The sequence below is a fragment of the Ursus maritimus genome, unplaced genomic scaffold (assembly GCF_017311325.1).
Source record: "Ursus maritimus isolate PB19 unplaced genomic scaffold, ASM1731132v1 scaffold_24, whole genome shotgun sequence".
Lineage (NCBI taxonomy): Eukaryota > Metazoa > Chordata > Mammalia > Carnivora > Ursidae > Ursus > Ursus maritimus.
The window spans coordinates 12306440-12329866 of NW_024424897.1; the positions used below are offsets into that span (position 1 = coordinate 12306440).

The following is a 23427-nucleotide window of genomic DNA, read 5'->3' on the forward strand; positions in this document are numbered from 1 at the left end:
GCATATATTATTTATCCATGTACCCATCAAAAATAGGATCTTGACCCATAAAAACACTGAAGAGAATTAAGTTTAACTCTAAAGTACAAATGGTTTTATGGATAGGTTTCTTTTTTGTTTGTTTTGCTTTTTTTTTTTTCTTTCAACATTCTTACCTGTGAAGATTTGGCAAGCTTCTGAGTGTATTCCTTCTCAATCTGCTTCAGCCTGCTGTTGGCCTGAAAGACACACGTACATGAACACACACACACACACACGGTGACCTGGGAGCTTGGTATCTCTTGCACATGCCTATCACCAGGCAGCTGGGATGGCTGCCAGCTGCACCGCCCTTCTGGGGCAGCCAGAAAACCACAGGGCTTGTCTTTGATCTCACGCCAACTATTCATCACTTAAAAAGCAAAAAAAAAAAAAAAAAAAAAGAAAAAAAAAATCTCCTGCCAATTATGAGACAAACACAGACTTCTGTGGAGAGAAAGAGAAAGCGAGAAGAAGAGACAGAAATAGACCTAGCAAGAGTGTGAGGGCTTGGGAGGTAAAGTAGGGAAGGGCAGAAGAATCGAAGGAGAGGAGAAGGCAAAAGGGAGGAGGAGAAACAGGAAAAGGTACATTTAATCCTCTTTCCCATTGCTGAAAGATGAAAGAACTAGGTGCTCCTGGACAGAGGCAGACAGGAGATTTGGAGACATGAGCAAAGACATGAGTTCCCGCTCTGCCTGACACACAAGAGCTCCTTTTTTCAAGTGACAAATATATCTACATCAAACCATTTTCATGTCCTGGAAGGAGGGTGGCCTTCCCAGAATAAGTCCGCATTACTTAGAACTCGACCCTCTCTTCTGCCACTCAAGTTCCCATCCTCTGCATGTGACCCGCTTTCCTGCTCTCTGGAAAATTCCGGGAGCCTGGCGGCGTCCTGAGCGCTCGGAAATGGCTCCATGATGTGCCTGGACTGGGCCTTTCTTCTCACTCACTGTGCAAAAGCAGCGAGGAGACCCTTCCGACCTGACTGTGTCCTCTGCTTCTAGAAGAGCTTTGTCAATACTCTCCAAGTGTGTCTCTGTTCCCAGGTCTCTCCCTTCCTCGTCCCACCCCCCCCCCCTTCATCTGTCTGTCCGTCTGTCTGTCTCTGCCGCTCTGGCTGTTGGGCTGCTCAGGTGTATCATCTCTTTTTCTCGTCATTTCTTGTTTCCATTTCTTTGTCTTTTTGATCTTTCACAGAGAGTTCTCAACTTTTAATTTTAAATTTTCTATGGATTTTTAAAAAAATACTGCCATGCTATTCGTGATTTCCAAGAAGGTTTTGCTGTTGTTGTTGTTCTCTGGGTAGCATCGTCGATCCCCTTTTAAGATGAGGAAACGGAGGCCTAGAGAGGTTCAGTAACTTGCCCAGCGTTACACAGCGAGGGAACCAAGCACCACGCTAGCTGCACTCAGGAGAACGGTGCTCCCCGCGGAGCACACTGCACACCTCTCTCTGCTGAGTTATTAGGTCTACAGACACGTGACCCGTCTCTCAATGTCCACCCGCACACACAAACGTCTCTCTGCTCTCTAGAGCGTCTGTTTTTTTCTGAGTTCCTTTTATGTATTTGCTTGGCCAACTAGTTTTGTCTCTGCTTTTCCCTTTAGAAACTTTCCTCACTTGTCTGGTGATCTTTTGTATTTAGAGCGAGGCCTCTACAACAGGCAGGCTTGGGCTGCGTGGACATCCTGTGATAGGGTGTCTTAGAAGGGCCTGGACTCTCCCATGCCCGCCTCTGACTGGACGTTCGTCTTGGGCCATTTCGCCCTGAGCTGCTCCCTCCAGCGTACTTCCCGGCACAGAGATCTGGCCACCAGCGTTTGCAGAGGGGTGTCCACGCCTTCAGGATATCGACTCTTGCACAGTCCCAATTTCATTTTGCCCGCAGCCATGCCTGCATCCCCGCTCTCATTCAATCTCCCCACAGAGCAGACCAGGGGTGGGGGGAGAGGCAGACATGGAAACCCTAATCCCAATGTGATGGGATTTGGTGGTGAGGCCTTTGAGGGAGGAGGTAATTAGGTAATGGGGTGGAATCCCGCCATGGATGGGATGAACGCCCTTATAAGAAGCCTCAGAGCTCGCTCTCTCCTGCCCTGTGAGGCTAACAAGAAGATGGAGTCTACAACCCAGAAGGCTCTCACCAGAACCTGATACGCTGGCAGCCTGAGCTCAGACTTCCCGCTTCCAGAACTATAAATTTCTGTTCTTGATAAGCCTCCCAGTTTATGGAGTTTTATTATAGAACTCGAGCTGACTAAGACAATAGCCATGTGATTTATGGAGTTAAGTTCAAAAGCAATTCTTTAGAGTTTATTGCATAAATCTCTCTGTATCTATAGTCCCACAATACACTGGGTAGTTTTGTTTTTTTCACACTAGAGAGGGCATGTGACTATTACTATTTTTTCTCTTAAGCCATCAGACTTTATTCTACCTCGATAATGAATAAAGCCCTCTCCATTACAGAATGAAGACCACTCTGAACCTCTCAAGGTTAGTCTTGTTTCACTTCTGCCAATATCTTTTAAATCACAAAATGCATGATAAGGTACTTTTTGCTTATTTAATAAACACCTACAGAGCTCTCACCACGTGCTAGGGGCTGCTGTAAGCACTTTAAAAATATTTACTCACTAGAAAATATAAAAATTAGAGTGCCATCAAGATTAAGTTATTTTCCCTAAAAAAGTCGGAGCCAGAGATGCTGGTTTATCCAGGACCACCTGTGTCAGAATCTCACAAATTCACATAAGTGCCTTTGCAACCATCTAATTCATTCATCCATTCCAGGCAACTGGGACTAGAGCAGTGAATAAAACAGACAAACACCCCTCCCGACCTTTACGGAAATTCCAGCCAATTCCGAGTCAATGAACTAACTTACAGAAGTGACAACATTTTAGGTGGCACAAGTGCCATGGAGAGGCTGAAGCAGGAAAGGGATGAGAAGTGATGGAAGGTGGGGGTAGTTGACAGTGTTAAGACTGTGGGAGTTTGGGAAAGGCTCACGGAACGATACGATGCATGAGCACAGACCTGCAGGAGATGGAGGAGACGTGGGGACCTCTAGGGAAAGCAGGCAGAGGGAGGGCCGGTTATGAAAGCCCAGAGGCAGAGGCACATTCAAGGCACAGTGAGGCGGCCATCGTGGTTGGGTCACTGAGCAACGTCTCCCTTGGAGAAGGTCTGAGAGAGAACAAGGAGCCAGATCATTTCTGGTGTTGTAGGCAATTGTATGGAATGTGTCTTTTAATATGAGGGAAACAGCGAGTCACTGAAGAGGTTTCAGTACAGGAGGGGCATGATTTAACTTAAGTCGTCACAGGATTACTCTAACTCCTGTTTGGGGCAAGAACCCAACAGAGCATCCAGTTGGGAGGCTGTCACAAATAATCCGCGATATAACAGAGGATGTGGTGAGAAGTGGTCAGGTTCTTTGAAAGATCTGAAAGTAGAGCCAACTGGATATGCTGTATGATAAAAAGAGATAAACCAAAGATGACTTCAAGATTTTTCTCCCAAGCAACTAGAAGAGCGGGGTTGTCATTACCTTATATCAGGAAAACTATGGGTAGTACAGGTTTTGGGGGGAAGATGAAGAGATTGGTTTCGGACACGTTAAGCGTGGAGACACCTCTCAGACATCTGTGCTGAGGTGACTATTTGGATATTCAAATCTGGAGTTCAGGGGAGAGGTCTAGGTTGGAAGTAAAAATTCAGACATCACCAGTACGTAAGTGCATATGGAACGACGCTCCTGGATGAGATCTCAAGGCATGAGTGCACATAAGACAGACACGTCTAGGTCTACTGAGCCCTGAGCCTGCAAATGTCAGGAGGCTGGAGAGGAGGAGGAAAGCAAACCAAAAGAAAGGCCGGAGAGAGAAGAAATCAGGATAATATGCAATCCTGAAGCCAAATGGAGAAAGTGTTTCAAGGACTATTCACCTGTGTCAGCTGCTACAGGGACAGAGAGGTCACGTGCAATGAGGACTGAGAAGTAAGCACATGGCTTAAGCCCGTGGAGGATGTTGGTGATTTGAACACAAGCAATTGTGGCGTAGTGTAGAAGCTCCAGAGAAGGAGAGGAAGTGGAGCACATACAATTTGTCCAGAGTTTGGTCACAAGGGAAGGGGAGGAATGGGCTAGAAGCTGCAGGGGAAGTGGGTAAAGATAGGGCTGACTTGTTTTGTTTTTTTTTGTACCATGAGAGAACTAACAGCATGTGTGCAGGCTGATGGGAAAGATCTGGCAGAAGAGAGGGAAAACTTGGTGCTGCCAGAGAGTCAGAGGAGACATGTTCTTGGGTAAAGGGGAAGGGACAGGATCTAGAGCACAGGGATGGAGAGGGCCTTGCCTGGGAGGCCACGTCAATCACGCCCAGCACCAGTGGGGGGGCAAGTTCTGCTTACTTCCACCTTCCCCAGGAAGTACGGGGAAAGAGTCACAGCAAAGCATGAGGATGGGAGAAGAGATGGGTGGAAGATTCAAGGTGGGCAGGAAGGGTATGGATGGTCATCTAGGAAAGTGAAAGGGAAAGGACTGAGGAATGCAGTAGGAGTCTCAGGCCTCCAGGAAGCAATAGGGCCCACTTGAAATCACTAACACCGAATTTAAAGTGAGGCCAGTTGGGGCCACCTAGGTGGCTCAGTCAGTTGAGTGGCCAACTCTTGATTTTGGCTCAGGTCATGATCTCACAGTCGTGAGATCAAGCCCCATGTAGGGCTCCACACTCAGTGGAGAGTCTGCCTGAGATTCTCTCCCTCTCCCTCTGCCCTCCCCCCATGCTCGCTCTCTCTCTCTAAAATAAATGACCTTTTAAAACTACATAAATAAACAAAGTGAGGCCAGCTGATAATATATGAATACCTCCAGAACTTGCCAACAGCTAAATAGAACAGAATCACTACTTTGGAGAATAATAAGAGTGACTGAAGAAAGAAAATTAACTTATCACCCTTCACGGTTCCTATTATGTATTTGACACTAAGTCTCAACGGCCTGAATTTCTGGACTTCTCAAATAAATCTAAAAAGTTCTGGTTTAGGGGCACCCGGCTCAGTTGGTTAAATGCCCTACTCTTCATTTTGGCTCAGTTCATGATCTCAGGGTCATGAGAAGGAGCCCCGAGTTGCACTCCGCACTAGGTGTGGAGCCTGCTTAAGATTCTCTCTCTCTCTCTCTCTGCCCCTCCCCCGCCCACACCCTCTCTCCCTCTCTAACAAAAACAAAAACAAACAACAACAAAAAGCTCTGGTTTAGCATGGTTGAAAATTTACAGCTAATTTATCATGAAAACTGTCCCTAAAACATGTTTTGAATAATACTATTCTCAGGATGGTCCTGACTGTACATTTCCATACATAAAGTTAAGTTACGGTTATTTTAACCCAAGCCTTATTTTTATAGCTATCATTACTATATAGAAGGACAGTTTTCAAACATCTGCAGCATAGCCTGAACAGATGTGGAATATCAGATGAGAGGAAAATCATAATTTTGAAGTGAGCAAAGTTACTTTGTTTTGTCATTGCTGTTTTTTTAATGTCTGGCACTTCCTAACTGCTCCCATTATGGCTGGTCAAGCCCTTCACCCTCCACCAAGCACTCAGTTCCCCTCTGCTTTTCTAGGGCCTCTTTCTCAGACCTTTAACAAGGTCCTCCTTGTTAAAAAGCTACCAATGAATTGGTCCACTTTCTCTATGCAATTCCTATCAAAATCTTGGGTTAAAACTCTAGAGGAAAGAAATAAACCAATTTTTAGAAAGGTGTTGATGACTGTTAGTCATCCTGATATGCCACTCTTTTCCTGCAGGGTACTTTGCATTATATCTTCATTCAAAACAGTCTTTCATTCCTTTATTTTCCATTTCTTATTATTGGTGAGAGTTCAGGCATTCGTATTTCCAGGAAAGTCACTTAGAGGAGAATTAGGTGACTTCTCCAGAATAACGATATTTAAGGCAAGTCTAGATCTTATAAAGATAAATTTCCCTAAAATATAACAGCATTAGTTTTTGAATTAAATATTTGCTTTTAGGATTAAAAAAAAAGGATGCTTCCCAGATTCTTGAAACATAACATAAAGCTCAGATTATTATGCGGTATTTTCTACTCAAAAGCTTTGTAGGCATCCATCTGAAGCACTCCAAACACTGTGAATACAGTTATGGCCAGCTGGTGCCAGATGTTAGTATATAACTGTGCCCCCCGCAAAAACAAAAAATATCCAGAGAATTCATAGGACATATTTATATTTAATTTAAAATATTTACAGAATTTTCAAACTTGAAGTTGCCTATATTTTACCTCAAAATAAAGGTATAAATTTGTGAAGCATAAGTAAAATTCATTATTTCTGCTTGGGCTATGATGGAGTAACTGGGACCATACTTAATCTGCTACAGTCAAGAGCTAGAAAACTGGACAAAATATAGGGGGAAAAACTGTTTTAGGATGTTGAGAAACAAGAGGCACAGGACTGTGACCCTGTGAAGAAAGGGGAAACAAGTGAGGTAAAGCCTCCCAATCACACTTTTCTTCCTGGAGGCACATCCAGGCCTGAACATAGGCAAGCATAGCAGGATTGTGAACTGAAGAGACAAAGACTGGAGTTTGGGAAGGCTGAGGCACTTGGAGTTTGTGGGGGGCAGGGCACTAGACAGGATGGAGCTGTGCACAGAAGGAGCTCCAGACACCTACCTGGGTTCCCTTTGAGTCTGTTGCTGATAATGAGCTGTGCATGTATAAGGTAAGGTTCTACAAGGCCAAGTAAAAAGTGACTGGTGAGATTTAAGATAACCAAGTTCCCAACCTTACACAAAGCTGAGGGATATTTGACTTCTGACCAGCCAGACGGAATGGTTCTCATAGAACGTCCAGGAAGGTCACGCTCAGTCACAGGGTTAAACTAGCCTTACAGTAAAGTCAACTTTAAATCTTCTCTAACAAAGTTTAAAAATAAGCCTCAAAAGGGGCGCCTGGGTGGCACAGCGGTTAAGCGTCTGCCTTCGGCTCAGGGCGTGATCCTGGCGTTAATGGGATCGAGCCCCACATCAGGCTCCTCTGCTATGAGCCTGCTTCTTCCTCTCCCACTCCCCCTGCTTGTGTTCCCTCTCTCGCTGGCTGTCTCTATCTCTGTCGAATAAATAAATAAAATCTTAAAAAAAAAAAGCCTCAAATGGATCAAACTGGTCATTGACAAGTAATTGCTTCCTAAACAAAGCTCAATATTTTTTTAAAAGAAGTCAAGAAAATCCAGTATTTAAGAACATAAATTTTATAAAGTCCAGCATTCAATAATAGTTGCCATAAGAAGAAGAAGGAATTTGTGAGCCATAGCAGAAGAAAAATTAGTCAATAGAGTTAGACTAACAAATGACAGAGATGGTGAAATCGGTAGACAAAGACTACCATTATGTTTTTAAAATAGCTATTAAAACCACATCTAAATATTTAAACAAAAACATTACATGATGAGGAGAGAAATGGAAGATATGCAACAAAACAAAACAAAACAAAAAAAAACTTAAATATCCCAGGGCATAGCAATATATTATCTGAAAGGAAAATTTCACTGGATGGGATTAACAACAGATTTGGCACATTAGAGGAAAAGATCAGTGAATATGAAGAAAAGGCATTTAAATATCCAAATGACTGGAAAAAAGACAAAAGACTGAATTTAATGAATAATCTCAGTAATGTATGAGACTGTATCATGTCATCTAACATATGTATAATTGTATATCAGAAGGAGAAAGGTTTGGGAAAATATTTGAAGACACAATAGGAACAAGTTTTGCAATATGAAGAAAACTGTAAACCCACCAATGGAAGAAGACCAATGAACAAAAAAGATAAACACAAAGAAAACCACATCAAGATACATCATAATCAAATTGCAAGAACAGAACTAAAGATAACATCTTAAAAGCAGCCAGAGAAGGCAGATGCATTTAAAAGATAAGAATGACTGAGGATTTCTCATCTGAAACTATGCTAGTCAGAAGATAAAATAATGAATCTTTAAAGTGCTGAAAGAAAAAAAATCTGTCAATCTAGAATTGTGTATTTAGTAAAAATATCCTTCAAAACTGAAGATGAACTACAGATATCTTCGAGCAAAAATCTCTCACCAGTAGACATGAACAACAGGCAAGGTTCAAGGAAGTTGTTCAGGCAGATGGAAAATGATACCAAATGTAAAACTGCATCAACTTGAACAATAAAGAGCACTGGACACAGAAAATAAGTATGTAAATATGAATTATCTTTTTTCCCCTTTAAAAATTTCTTTTAAAGAAAATGTACTTTTAAAAGTAGAAATAATAGGGGCACCTGGGTGGCTCGGTCAGTTAAGTGGCTGACTCTTGATCTGGGCTCAGGTCATGATCTCAGGGTCCTGGGATTGAGCCCTGTGTGTGGCTCCAAGATGGGCATGGAGTCTGCTTGACATTCTCTCTCCCTCTCCCTCTGCTCCTCCCCCCACTCATGTGCTCTCTCTCTCGCTCTAAAATAAATAACTAAATTTCTTTTTTAAAAAAGCAGAAATAATAAAAGTATATTTGGGGGTTTATAATATATGTAGAAACAGGCTAGGAACAGGAAAATGAAGCTACACTGTTACGAAGGCACTTACATTTTATGATAAGCTGGTTTAAGAGTACGTGAAGGCAGGGGCGCCTGGGGGGCTCAGTCATTAAGCGTCTGCCTTCAGCTCAGGTCATGATCCCGGCATTCTGGGATTGAGCCCTGCATCGGGCTCCCTGCTCAGCAGGAAGCCTGTTTCTCCCTCTCCCACTCCCCCTGCTTGTGTTCCCTCTCTGGCTGCCTCGCTCTCTGTCAAATAAATAAATAAAATCTTTAAAAAAAGAAAAAAAAGAGTACATGAAGGCAGACTGTAATAAAGCTCCATATCACAAAAAAAAAGGAAGAAAGAAAAAGCTATATCTACTAAGACAATAGTAGAAATAAAATGGAATATTAATAAGTACTCAGGGAATTTAATAAAAGGTATGAAAAGAGGAAAAGAGAAAAAAAGATGAGACAAATAGAAAACAAATAGCAAAATAGTAGAATAAAACCGAACTAAATCAATAATTACATTAAATATAAATAGTTTAAAATTTTACCTAAATGACAAAGATTGTCAGACTGAATCTAAAAGAAAGTGTAACTACATGATATTTTCAAAATAAACACTATAAACATGTTAAAAGTAAAAGGATGAAGAAAAATGAACCATGCAAAAGGTAATCATAAGTGAGATGGCTATGCTAATATCAAAGTAGATTTGAGAACAAAGAAACTTAGTAGAGAAAAGAGTATTCCAATAATGATAAAAATTTAATTCATTACAATGATAGAGCAATGCTACTGTGTAGTACCTAATTTCAAGAGCTTCAAAATACATGAGGCAAAGAGCGACAGCACTGAAAGGAGGAATAGGCAAATCCACAAATTGTAAATGAGATTTCAATCCTACTCTCTCAGGAATTGATAGAAAAAGGAGATAGAAAATTAGTGAGGATGTAGATGATCTGAAAAATGCTGTCAACCAACTTGATCGTTAATCAGACACCATATTCTGGGTCATAAAACAACTTTCAATAAAATTTTAAAGGACTGAAATCACACACAGTATATTCTCTGACCACAATGAGATTAAATTAGAAATGATAATAGATGTGTACCTCATATTCTTGAAATTCTCAGAATATTAAAAATACACCTAATTTCTATGGGTCAAAAAATAATTTACAAGGGCAATTAGAAAACATTTTAAAATTAATGAAAATGGAAGTATAGTGTTTGTGGAATGCAGCTAAATCAGTGCTTAGGGGAAATTTTTAGCTTCGAATTATTTTATTAGCAAAAAAGGAAAATCTAAAATAAGTGATACAAGCTTCCCCTAAAGAAGCTTGAAAAAGAACAGCAAATTAAAGACAAAATAAGCAAAAGAAAAATAATAATAAATGCTAGAATAGAAATCAATGAAATAGAAAACAAAAAGAACAGAGAAAATCAGTGAAACCAAAAGCTGGTTCCCTGGGATAAAATAAAAATCGATAAATCTCTAGGTAGACTGATCAGAAACAACTGAGACAAGATACAAATTAACCAATTTCAGGAACAAGAGAAAGGGGACATCACTATCAGAACCCACAGAGATTAATAGGGCAATAAGAAAATACTATGAGTAACATATTGCCAAAATTTTTGGATAATTTAGGCAAAATATGAAAGTCTCTTAAATGATACAAATTACCAAAAGTAAGGTAAGAATAGAAAACTCAAAGAGTCATACATCTCTATAAGTATTAAACATGCACACACACACACACGCACTCACTCACACACTATACTGAAGCCCAAGCGGCTTCACTAGTGAATTGTATCAAACATCTATGGAAGAAATAATATCAATTCCATATAAACTCTTCCAGAAAAGAGAATATGCAGAAACGATGTCACAATAACTTAAGGGAGTGTTGTTTCTCCACCAAAACATGGATTCCACCTCTTACCACCATCAGGAGTCTGATAGCCCAGTCTCCTTCCCTTTCACATCATCAATATTTCCTCCTACATTGACTCCTTTCCAGGTGATTGTAAAAGGCTAATTTTACACACACACACACACACACACACACACACACATACACACAGAGCCTGCCCTGAAATCCTGATATATCCCTGTGATGGTTTTATTAACACTTACTTTGAGTACCTCCTCCATGTCGGACACTCTATGTTTACAGATGTAAACGATTTACTGCGGTTGGGGAGGAGACAAATAAGTGAGTCAATAAAACACAGCACAAATGTCATGGAAGAGCTATGCACAGGGGTGATTAGGGAAAAACTATGAGATACCTCAACACTGGAGAAGGCTTTTGCAAGGAGGTGAATATTAAAGGCTAATGATGATGAAGATAATGACGATGATGATAGCAACAACAAAACAATAACCAGTATTTATTTTGCTCTTACTCTACTGACACATATTGTTGAAATGTTTTACATATATTAACAGATCTAACCCACCCCAAAACTCTGTGAGGTAGCCACAGTTATTATCCTCATTTATAGACCGCGAAACTGAGAGAGAGAAAGGTGAAAAAACTTGCATGAGGTTATCAGCTTGGAATGAATAGGAATCAACTGAATGGAAAAGAAAGAAGAAAATTCCAAATGGAGGGAGTAACAGGTGCAAAATATGAATGTATAAAAATTATATATAAAATATATAAATATATTTAAAATAATATGTTAATATTTAGTATATTTTTAAAATACATAATATATGACATAGCATACACTTAATATATTTTAATAATGCACATATTAATATTTTAATATTTAGTAATATATTTTAAATAAGAGTTGTAATATATAGAATATCTTTATATAATACACATAGAAAATTTCTTGTAATCTATCATCCGGGGTACCAGTGTTGACATCTTAGTGATCTTTATGAACGACACACTTGAAGGTACCAGGATATTTCTGAAGCCTAAACCTCGTATTCTCTTCCATTTTCCAAACCCAACCCAGCTTGGCATGCTACCCTTACTACCTCACCAAAAGGATGACATAGCAGAAATACAGAGGAAACAAAAGAAGTAGTGTTTGGCTTTCGACTCTATAACCTGGGCCAGTGGGACTCAACTCAGGGCAAAAAGTGTATCAGTCACAGTGGGTCTTACTCCGTCTGCTTGCCCTACTGCTTCCCCACCCCAGACTAAAAATGATTCCCTAGCTCGGGGGAATGAGACGTCATCTGAAGTGAAGGGGAAAATGTTTATGCAGGAGTCTGTTCCTGAGGGAAGGCCTTGTTTCTTGTCCGATTCTCTGGGCCAAGCCTGAAGGATGGGGAACCCATGGACCCCCCCATAGAAACAGGGATACTCTAATTGCAGAGGGGGCTGTGCTCACATGCCAGACAAGGCAAGGGCCCATGTGACCTTGCATTCTTAGTCACCCAGGTACGTACAATGGAGCTGTAGCAGAAACGGGCTGTGTGGTGTGTATATCTACGCAGGCTGCCAAGACTGCTGTACCCAGTTCCCTGTGCGTTCACACCTCTCCCCGACGAAAGGCAAGATGGTGATAAAACCTCCTGGGTGTCGGAGAGCAGCATGGATGTAACACAGAGAATGCAAGGTCTGAGGGGCTTTAAAGAGAAAGGAGGGGTTACAGAGAAGTGACCCGGATCAACCGATGACCAAAGATCGGGGCCACAGATGTCTCAGGAGACGCCTGCGTGGACTGGTCACACCCAGGATCAGAGGGCTCCATGCTTCATCCACCACACCATGGCATGGTAGAGCCCTCGCGCTCACATGCTGTCCTGGGGAAGGGGGAGACTGACTGGGGTCTGAGGTGACTGAGGACACGTATCAAGTTTTTGCCATGCAGTCAAATGGCGACTCAAAACAGAAACTGGGATTGTAGCAAAATAAGCACGTCTGAGTTTAGGACCTGGGATGTGTACCATTTCATGTATAGCACTAGTAAGGGCTGGGATGAGACTTTGGTGGCATCTGGCTCGGATCCCCCTTGCCATCAGGCCTCCCCTCCAGGAAGGAGAGGTCTATGAGAGGATGGCAACAGTCGGGAGACAGATGACAGGCTGGTTCTGCGCCCGATACCGTGGATGCGGGGAGGGTCCTGGAATGTGAGGCCTAGACTCCCTCCTTCCAGGCTTGAATTAACATTTGACCTGCAGATGTCAGTGCTCTATACTGAGCGATTCTTCAGTTATAATTCATTTCTAAAAAATTGATTAAGTCATTTTATACAGTTGCTTTACCCAGAACCAGAATCGAGTAATGAGGAACTCCAAGTGCTCTGCTTTTGTCACTGCCTAACTATTTTGTAAGAATTCCACGAAAAGCCACATCCTCTATAAAGGAAGAAAGAAGCCAGACCGTTTTGGAAAAGGGCTATGGTATCATTATCAATATCACTACTTCTTGGGTTCTCAGTAAATATCGGCGGGTCCATTCTCAGAAAAAGTGCCCATATTCCTGAATTTGGCCCTATTTCTGACTAGGCGTAATTAGTATTGAATACATTCTCAGTCTACATTAAATAATGTGCATTTAATGACAGATAACCTATAGAATAACATGGGACAGTTGATTTTCTGCCATCACTGTAATTCAGAAGGACTAATTTTCTTGCCGTTGCAACATAGGTATTTATGTGGCTAACACCCATAAATGATCACATAAGATTTACATGAATTTCCACCCCACTCACTGAATAAGAAAGCAAACTGTGAAACAAGCTTATGGAAATAGTTAAAGAATTAAGATCTAATCATATTTCAAAAGCTCACCCTCAGAGGAACACTCTGAAGCAGAGGCCACAGAAACTGAAACTCATTTATGACTTGGGCAGAAATACAAACTTTAAGAGAATGAAGGAGAAAAAAAAACTTTACTTTGCTCTAGGGAAGAAGCAACTATTCTCTGATGTGCAAAAAAGAATTTATCATCAAAGGCCAAATGTAAATGGGGCCAATTAATTTTTTTTAAGAATCTCTACCTTTCATAATATTTTTATGCCTTTGTTACTGTTACGCTTTACACCGAAATCTAAGGTTGCATGATTTGACAAAAGTTGAAGAAAAATGACTGCTGTATTTAACAAAGTTTAACATATTTAATATACATTTTAAGTTTAATAGGAGTGACACATTTGTTGGTGCAGTACCTTTAGGAAGCAGATAGAAGATCTGTCTCAAATATATGACTTTAGACAATGAAACATGATGATATTGTCCAATGATCAAATGATGTTAACTGAATTATTTGGTAAGTAATAAATTATTTCAAATAGGCTTTGAATCTGGGAGTTAGAGAAGTCGATTTGTCATACTCATAAATCCCATTATTATTTTGCTTATTGTTTTGGAAATTTTTCTACTTTTTGGCTCATTTGTATAAGAAAAAAAGAATGTAATGAATATGAACTGGAGAGTTTATGAAATCATGCATTTATAGGAAGTTGCTATGTTAGATTTGTAGGCAGTTCAATATAAATCTCAATACTTAACAAACTCTCTGTTAATTTTCTACTGGATAATTTTGGAAGTGTGGAATAGGTGCTGGGAGGACATTCTTGAGATTCAATCATTGGATCCTCCTAATTGAAGATTTCATCCAGAGTTTATCCAGCCTCCTAGGGTCATCTATATGAAGATAGAATTACCATACCAATTAATTCTTATTTTTATTTTATTTTTTTACCATACCAATTTATTTAAAAATAATATTCAAATGTTTGACTACAATGAGTATGATGCCTATAAAAAATATGCCTGGGTGGCTCAGTTGGTTAAGCGTCTGCCTTTGGCTCAGGTCATGATCCCAGGGTCCTGGGATCGAGCCCCATATCGGGCTCCCTGCTCAGTGGGGAACCTGCTTCTCCCTCTCCCTTTGCCCCTTTCCCTGCTCATGCTCTCTCTCCCTCTCAAATAAATAAAATCTTAAAAAAAAAAACCCCAAAACCATGTTCTATCCCCCCTTTGTCTGCATACACAAAGTCTTCAGTTGGTTTTGTTGCTGTGAATTTCCCATCACCCAGACCCTCAAAACTACTTCAACCATCTTTTTCACCAACTCCAGTTACTTTGACTATCCCAACAACTGTTGCCAAACGGTAAGCAGTAGAGCATGGTAGTTAAGGGCACCAGCTCTGAAGTTAAACCAACATGGGTGGTGTGACCATGGGCAAATTATTGAACTTTGCTGGGCATTACTTTATAATGTGCAGATAAAGTGGTCAGTAAAGATTAAATAGGCCTGAGGTTTAGCAACATGGGAACGGTGGAGGCTCAAGATGGCAAGGGATCAGAGAGTGGTGAGTAAGCACTGGAATGAGGATAAAGAGCACGTTCTTTATGCGTGAGGGAACGGGCAAAATAAAAGGGAAGGCAACAGTGATCAAAAGGAGAACCTGATGGGCTGAGATCTTGGAGGCGAACGAGCTGAGTAATGTTGAGGTCGAAGACATGTCTGCATTTTTTGACGGATAAAGTGGAAACAAGAGAGAAGTTACTTTACTAGAGAGCTGAGCTTACAAAACTGTAGGATCAGGCTATTAGAAAAGTCAGCTGTCAGAATCAGTCTTTTGCAATCAATTCTTGTTAATCTTTCTTGTTCCTTCTTTCACTTTGGGTCCTTGAAAATAACTGCTGTCTCAGATTCTTTACTGGGGAAGCAATTTTTTTTTCTTGACATGTCCCCCAAAATGGGGTGCTCTGCTGCTTTTGACATTGCTAATAATTTTTATTTGTAACTGCTTAAATTATAAAATTGACACATGCAAAAGAACATTCTGCACGTTTATGAAAGATGATAAAGAGCCCCCCTACAACCACCATACCACTTGAGAGCTAGCTTTGCAAATGCCAGCGATCGTCCCACCCCACTGCATCCTCTAACTCCTCCCAAGAATTAACCACTACTCTAAATTTTATTTATTGCCTTGCTTTAAAATACCACATACGGAAGGATCTCTGACATATTGGTTTTAGCCTTATACAAACATAATCATGCTCTGTGTAATTTCCTGAAACTTGCTGTTTCTCAGATGTTTTTTAAAAAATGAATTCATGATGTTTCATTTGAAGCTGTATTTCCCTCATAGTCACTGCTTGAGAGTTTTCAATTGTGTGAACAGATCAAAATCATTCATTCTTGTTAACAGGCATTTGTGCTTTTCATTTTTTCTTCCACGAACCACGCTGCTATGAGCATTCCTATGCATGTCTTCTGGTGCGTATTTGTGGGTTCCTAGGGCATATGCTAAAGAGCTGAACTGATGGTCATAAATCAAACGTTCAGCTTTAAAGGATAATGCCACCAACATTTTATAGTCTCACCACAGTGTCTAAGAGTTCTTTTTGTTCCACACTTTCAACCCTACTTAGCATTGTCAGACTTCCTACGTTTAATAGCAGATTTAGTAAGACAGAATTCACATACCATATAGTTCACACTTTTCATCTGTACAGTTTTGAGGGGTTTTAGTATATTCAAAGGGCTGTCTATCTATCATCATTATCAACTTCCAGAACATTTTCATCACCTCAAAAAGAAACCCCACACCAGGGGCACCTGGGGGGCAGCCTGCTGAGCGTCCAGCTCTCGATTTCGGCTCAGGTCAGGATGGTGGCGTCCTGAGATGGAGCCCCGTGTCAGGAATCTCTGCTTAGCACAGAATCTGCTTATCTCCCTCTCCCTCTGCTCCTCCCCCAGCTCATGCTCTCTTTCTCTCTCTCTAAAATAAATAAATCGTAAAAAAAAAAAAAAAATAACAGAAACTCCACACCCTTTAGCAGTTGCTTCCCATTTTCCCCTCCCCCCATCACTGACGAATATTAATCTCTTTTCTGTCTCTATGGATTTTCTTATTCTGGACATTTCATAGAAACTGGAGTTATTCAACATGTGGCCCTGTGACTGGCTTCTTTCAAGTAGCACGTCTTCAAGGTTCATCCACGCTGCAGCCTAGATCAGCACTTCTTTCCTTTTCGCTGTCAACTAACATGTCCCGCTGTATGGCTACACCGCATTTGGTTTATCCATCAGTTGATAAACATTGGAGTTGTTTCCACTTCTTGGCTATTATAAATAATGTTGCTGTAAATATTCTTATACATGTTTTTTGGAGGGGAAATAGATTTTCAATGTTCATCCCTCAACAGAAGATCATGGGGATTCTATTTGCAGGTGTCAAGCTCCTAGGTAGGAGTGGAATTGCTGGGTCATATGGTAACTCTAATGTTAAACTTTTTAAGGAACTGCCCAACTATTTTCCTAGGTGGCTGTACCATTTTTCATTCCCACCAGCAAAGTATGAGGGTTCTAATTTTTCTGCATCCTTGCTAAAGTTTGTTATTTTCTCTCTTTTTGATTGTAGCCATTTTTGTGGATATGCGGTAGTATGGTTGGCTCCTTTGATCCCTTGCACAGTAGTAGCAAACATAGGGGCTCGGGTCATTCTCTGAAAGCTCTACTTGCCTTTGGTTTTTCATGGAGATGCTCTAAAATAGTGGCTCCAATCTGGGAGCATTCGACTTATGGGGCATCACAGCATTATCAGAAGACAGGAGGAAAAGCGAGCCTCAGGCCTGTAAGTCAAATCTCCATAATCTACTGTTGAAGGGTGACCCCCATCCCCTTACTGATGCTGAGTTCTTCAAACTGTTCAGTTTCTTCCAACTAGGCCTTTGCAGCACCACTGCTAAACCTTCCATCCTAGTCGAATGCTCTCTTGGGGAGACACCTGACGCACACACTCACCAACTGGCCTTTTATTTCCTTTCAAACCAAAATCAGCACCACAAGCCATCCTATCTATAACCCAATTACACTTTATTCTGATGCCACTTGGAATGGAGAGGTCTTAATCCTCATATGACCTTTCAGGGATGATCTGTTGATGTCAGATGTCAGACTGACTTACTCTAGCATTAATGTAAGCCTTCTAGATTTCATGAAAGAAAACTTAAATTTAATTAATAAAGTCATTAATTAATTAATTAATTAAAAGTAATTAATGAAATCAATTAAAATTAATAAAAGGATGATGATAGACTAATACAAATAAAACAAGGAACCAAAACCTTGAGAAATAATTTTGCATAGCTTAAATATCTGTGAATAGGCTACAGCACTGAGAAATATTTCTCCAGACAGGATTACAACAAAGAAAAAAATAGTGAGAGGAGGAAAAGTTGAGATTCTAAACATACTGAATCAGAATCTCCAGGATCTTGGGGCCTGGGCATCTACAATAAAGACTCTCCCTTTGTTTCTAATAGTCCGCCAAGTTTGGGGACCACTGCTCCAGCTAATTGAGGATATGACTGAGAGCACTTTCCTAAATAAAAAACAATAATTTGCAAAGCACATAATTTCTGCTTATACTACTGCTATATTATCTCATTTCTATTGTGACTTTTCTTTGAAAAGAACCCAACAAGTTGAGGCTGGTTGTTTTAAATAAATGAATATCATCAACTTTGATAACCCCCAAAGGGTTGCTATGGTAACACAGAAAAAAGATAATCACCATCAAGATCTAAATAATCAAGGTTGCTCAGTGATCTTAAGCTGGCTTAGTTTTAATGGCTTTAAATTCCCGAAAAGCAAACAGTCAGCTCCAAGGAGTCAGACGGTATAACTACCAGAGCATTTAACTAATTGCCTTGTCCCCCAACACCCCAAATAAAAACAGAGAGGAATACAGTGTTTGGTCATGAAAGCAATTAAAATACATTAAAAAAACAGAGTTTTCTCGGACTCTTCCACTCTCAGCTCGTATTTGCCTAATTCAAGCCACGCAGCTAGGTGTTAGCATTAACGTCTCTGAACTAAATACAAAAACTCAAAGTCATTTTGGGATTTGATCCTCATTCATTTTCAACCAAATATCCAAATTCATTTCGAATTCACACAAGGACCGCAACAGCTTCACCTAAATCAGTTTCCTACAAGTTAAACATCCCTCCTACACTCAGATGTGATTGTGGAACTACTTTGATCTTTGTTCCCAAATTTATTGCTCTGTGTAATCCATGACAAAATATAATGTGATTTACTGTATCTCTATATGACAGCCCAGCAGCTGACAGAATTTAATAACTCAGCCTAAGAAAAAAACCCTTCTGGCACCAAAATCTACAGATCGTAATGGGGACTCTTCAGTATCAGTTTACAATGAAGCTAATACAAGCTGATCATAAGAACTTCAAAACAATTCTTTTTTCTTCCTCACATATTTAATGAAGGAAATTTTTATTCCCTCAACGTGCTTTGTAGCTGCGAGCAAGCAATTCTGGAACATTTTGCTCTTGTTCTCATTAAAACAATGCAGGACTAGTCACTACTGATGTTCCTTCCTCAAAGAAAAGGACTTCATTTCTCCTTTGAATTTGAAATAAGTGAAGAAACACAAATGTGGGAAAGTAGGAGACTCTAAAAAAAGTCAATTTGTAGTGGTTATGATACAGAAAAAGCACAGATTAATTAGGCATCATATATATAATTATTGAAATGAAGACTCGTCTTTGAAATTGCTAGGGCTGAAGTTTCTCTAAAATTCCCTCTCCCTCAACATCAGTCTGCATCCAGGGATGGAAATGAGACAGCCCTGAGGTCTCTTTCAACTCAAAATTTCCAGGATGTTTGAGACTGCTTTTTAGAGGGTCATGGTGGTTCTCACTGTGGGGTGGTGATGGGTCTGAGGGTCTCCCATACTTTCCAGCCAAAGCTGGAAATGAGGGAGATGCTTATAGCTTGCTTGTCTAGCTCCCTTGGAGACAACTGGGTGGGGTGTGAATATGGAATGGAGCCTCAGCAATGGGGTCTGGCTTGGTTGGCAGAGCTCCAAATTCCCTCTGGAATCTCACTGGCTTCCCAGCACTGTGGTTCTCAACAAAATGCCCCCAGACTCCCACCTCTTGGATCTTTAGGTGTTTGTCAGCCTATGACCCAAATCCATGGGGATTCACATCCTTATCACCTCTCCAGGATGTTTGGTTATAAAAGGTAAATTATATATTGTATATTTAAATTTGAAACTTAATGTCTTTCTATAGACATTTGAATGAAACATTCTTTTTTTTTTTTTTAAGATTTTATTTATTTATTTGACAGAGAGAGACAGCCAGCAAGAGAGGGAACATAAGCAGGGGGAGTGGGAGAGGAAGAAGCAGGCTCTTAGTGGAGGAGCCTGACGTGGGGCTCAATCCCAGAACGCCAGGATCACGCCCTGAGCCAAAGGCAGACGCATAACAACTGCGCTACCCAGGCGCCCCTGAATGAAACATTCTTATCTTGATTTGTGTATCACTTGGAAAGGATGGCTGGTCGGTCAGCTAACTTCCAAGAGTATTCAAGCACTTCTTGTGAAACCATCCACAAGGTGCATCTAACTTGTTGAAATCCACTGTGGATCACAATCTGATTCCCCACTTTGCATGTCTGAAAACTCAATGTTGCTCATGTGTAGGTTACTGGACTCACAGAGACTAAATCCACAGCAGAGTCAGGTTCTGAAGGGCATTTGATGTTATCCTATGTTCTATCCATTATTAAATTTCATTTAGATTTGCACATAACTTTGCTCACACCCTAAACCAGCTTCTTGACATGCTTAATACTGGTCGGTTGTCATGCATCTCCAGGACTATAATCTCACAAGAGAACTTGGAAAAATTCCAGGAATTTTTACTGTCTCTTGTTTGGGAAGGTTATAGTTAATTCATTCAGAATCTAAAGCTACTAAAACCCTTGAAGTGCTTTTTCTAATTAATTACATGACTATCGTTTTCAATTCACCTAAAAATAAAGACCAAATAAAACCCCATGTACAAATATATCATGAAACAGACTTTGCTCTAGAGTACTTTAGTGGGCTCTTAATTTTTTAAAATGGCCACAAGCCTTCAGAGTATTTTTAAAACAAAACAAAAACAGAAGATGTGAACTAAATAATTTACTAGCTGAACAGGTGGAAACTAAATTTTTAAATTTCCTTGACTGATCAAAGGTACAATAGAAATGTTTTCATGCAAGATAGACTCAAAAGCTGTGCCCTTCCACTTGTTTTTCAAAGTTTAAATTTGAGTGTCGTATTTAATTCTCCAGTGTTACTTCCCCCTTTTTTTGAGGTGAAATAAAGAGGAAATGTTTTCTATGCACAATTTCCTAAAAAAAAGTTTGTTTTCTTTCATTCCTTACATTTGAAATAAAACCTATGGCTGCCAACAGATCTCTAGAAATTTCTACCAATAAGAAACGCCATGTCCTTGACAGCTGAGATAAAAAGTTTCTAATCCCCCTGATATAATTTCCCAATGTGCTAACCCCTCCACTTCACCCAGACATACTCATTATTGGTTATATCTATTCTCTTGTTTGTCTCCCACTCCATTCTGACTTCAGAGCCAAAAATTCAAGGTTTTGGCCAAATCAAGGAATCTGAGGCCAAGGAATTTGGATTTTACTCTGGAGGCAGTGGGATGCATTCAAGGTCTGTGAGCAGCGAGTGAAATCATAAAGCTATCGTTGAGAAGATGGCTCGCCTGGGACCATGGAGAATGAACCAGAAAAGCAGAGCAGATAACTGTGGCAATAGTCAAAGAGAGCTGCTGCCAATGGGTGAGGGCTTTTGTTCAAAGTCCTAATGAGAGGACAGTAACTGGGGAGACAAAGGAAATGAACCACGGCTCTCCTAGCCTTGTGCCTCTTTCTGAAGGAGAAAGCTGCATTAGGGAAAATCATAAAATTAAACAAAAGGAAATAATAGCATTTTCAACTCTTTGCACTTTTCTACCATCTATCTTTCACCCAAATACTAACACATTCACAAATGGATTTTCCTATAGTAATTCCTTGTTTAAAGATGTTTAATTTGGGCATATTTTTCAGAGTGCAACTGGAACAAATGAAAGATGTATTGAGAGGTCTAACTATGGGTGGATCATAAATAATTCTTCAGAACGTGGGGATGAGAAACTTAACTGTGGGTGGGTGTGAAATCAATCTCTCATGAGTTCTCCCACCTCTTGATACATTCCTTTCACAATATTATTAATTGCTTTTTTTCATAATCCACACTCTCTTTTTAAAATTGATATGTAATTCATTTACTACCTTACTCATCCTTCTAAAGTATACAGTTCAGCAATTTTTAGGATATTCACAAAGTTGTGCAATCATCTAATTCCAGAATATTTTATCAGCCAAAAGGAAATCCTGTATTATTAGCTGTCATTTTCCATTTCCCCCTCCCCTCAGCCCCTTGAAACCTCCAGTCTACTTTTTGTCTCTACGAATTCGTCTATGAACATTTCATATAAATGGAATCATACAATGTGTAGCCTTTTGGGTTTGGTTTCTTTCACTTGCATAATGTTTTCAAGGTTCATCCATGTTGTAGCATGAGTCAGTACTTCATTCCTTTTTATGGTCAAATAATATTCCATTGTACGGATATACCATATTTTATTTATCATCATTAGTGGGCATTTGGGCTGTTTCTACTTTTTGACAATTATGAATAATGCTCCTATGAACATTTATGTACACGTTTTTGCATGGACTTATGTTTTCATTTCTTTTGGGACATACCTAAAAGTGAAATTGCTGGGTCTTATGGTAATGTTATGTTTAACTTTTTGAGGAACTGCCAAATGGTTCTCTGCCATTTCACATTCCCACCAGCAAAATATGAGGGTTTTAATTTGTTCACATTTTTGATATCTCTTATTATCTTTTTGATTGCAGCCTTCTTAGTGGATGTGAAGTAGTATCTGATAATGGGTTTGATTTGCATTTCTGAAATGACAAATAATGTTGAGTATCTTTTCAATGTGCTTATTGGCCCTTTATATACCTTCTTTAGAGAAATATCTATTCAAACCCTTTGCTCATTTCAAAATTGGATTATCTTTCTTTTCATTGTTGGGTTATAAAAGTTCTTTATAGAGGCTTGTAGACCCTTATCAGATAGATGATTTGCAAATATTTTATCCCATTCTGTGGATTGTCTTTTTGCTCTTTGGTGGTTATGTTCCTGGAAGCACAAAAGTTTTTACTTTTGATGAAGTCCAATTTATCTATTTTCCCTTTTGTTGCTTCTGTGTTTGTTGTCATAGCTCTGAAACCACTGCCTAACCCAAGGTCACAAAGATGTATATTTTCTCTTAGGAGTTTCATAACTTCAGCTCTTCTTACATTTGGTCAAGCAGGGTTGCTATTAACAAATTCTCTCAGTCTTTATTTACCTGTGAACCTTTTTAATTTATCCTTTCTTTCTGAAACATGATTTTACCTGATGCAGAATTCTTGGCTAAAGCATGCTTCCTTTAGGACTTTGAATATTTCATTCCACTGCCTTCTGACCTTCATGGTTTCTGATGAGAAATCAGCTGTTGATCTTGCCATTAGTTTTCTTATACATAGTTTCCTTATTTCTTTGAACATATCTCAAATAGTTGACTTAAAGTCTTTATCTACTAAATCAAACATCTGGGCTTCCTTAGGGACAGTCTCTATTGATTTTGTTTTTCCCTGCCCACAGGCCATACTTTGTTTCTTTGCATGTCTCATAATTCTTTTGCTGAAAACGTTACATTTTGGATATTATAATGTGGCAATTATGGAAATCAGATTCTCTCCTTTCCCCAGAGTTTTTTGTTGTTGCTGGGGTTTATTGTTGTTATTATTTTTAGTGACTTCTGAACTAATGCTGAAAAGTATGTACTCTGTCATAAATGGTCACTAAAGTTTCTGTTTGATTGGTGATACACTAATGATTGGGCAGAGGTTTCCTTAAATGTCTCCTGGTTTTTGCCAAGGGCCTATAT

General features: G+C 39.8%; 1 protein-coding gene across 7 annotated transcripts in view; it reads right to left on the bottom strand.

Moving 5' to 3' along the window:
- CEP112 (centrosomal protein 112) overlaps window positions 1–23427 on the bottom strand; it is a 413330-nt gene that overhangs the window by 118757 nt on the left and 271146 nt on the right. For all 7 annotated transcript variants that reach the window (XM_040640361.1, XM_040640362.1, XM_040640360.1 and 4 more), the window contains one exon: window positions 156–218. In XM_040640361.1, coding sequence (XP_040496295.1) covers window positions 156–218 — 63 coding nt within the window. The remainder of the gene's footprint in view (window positions 1–155; window positions 219–23427) is intronic.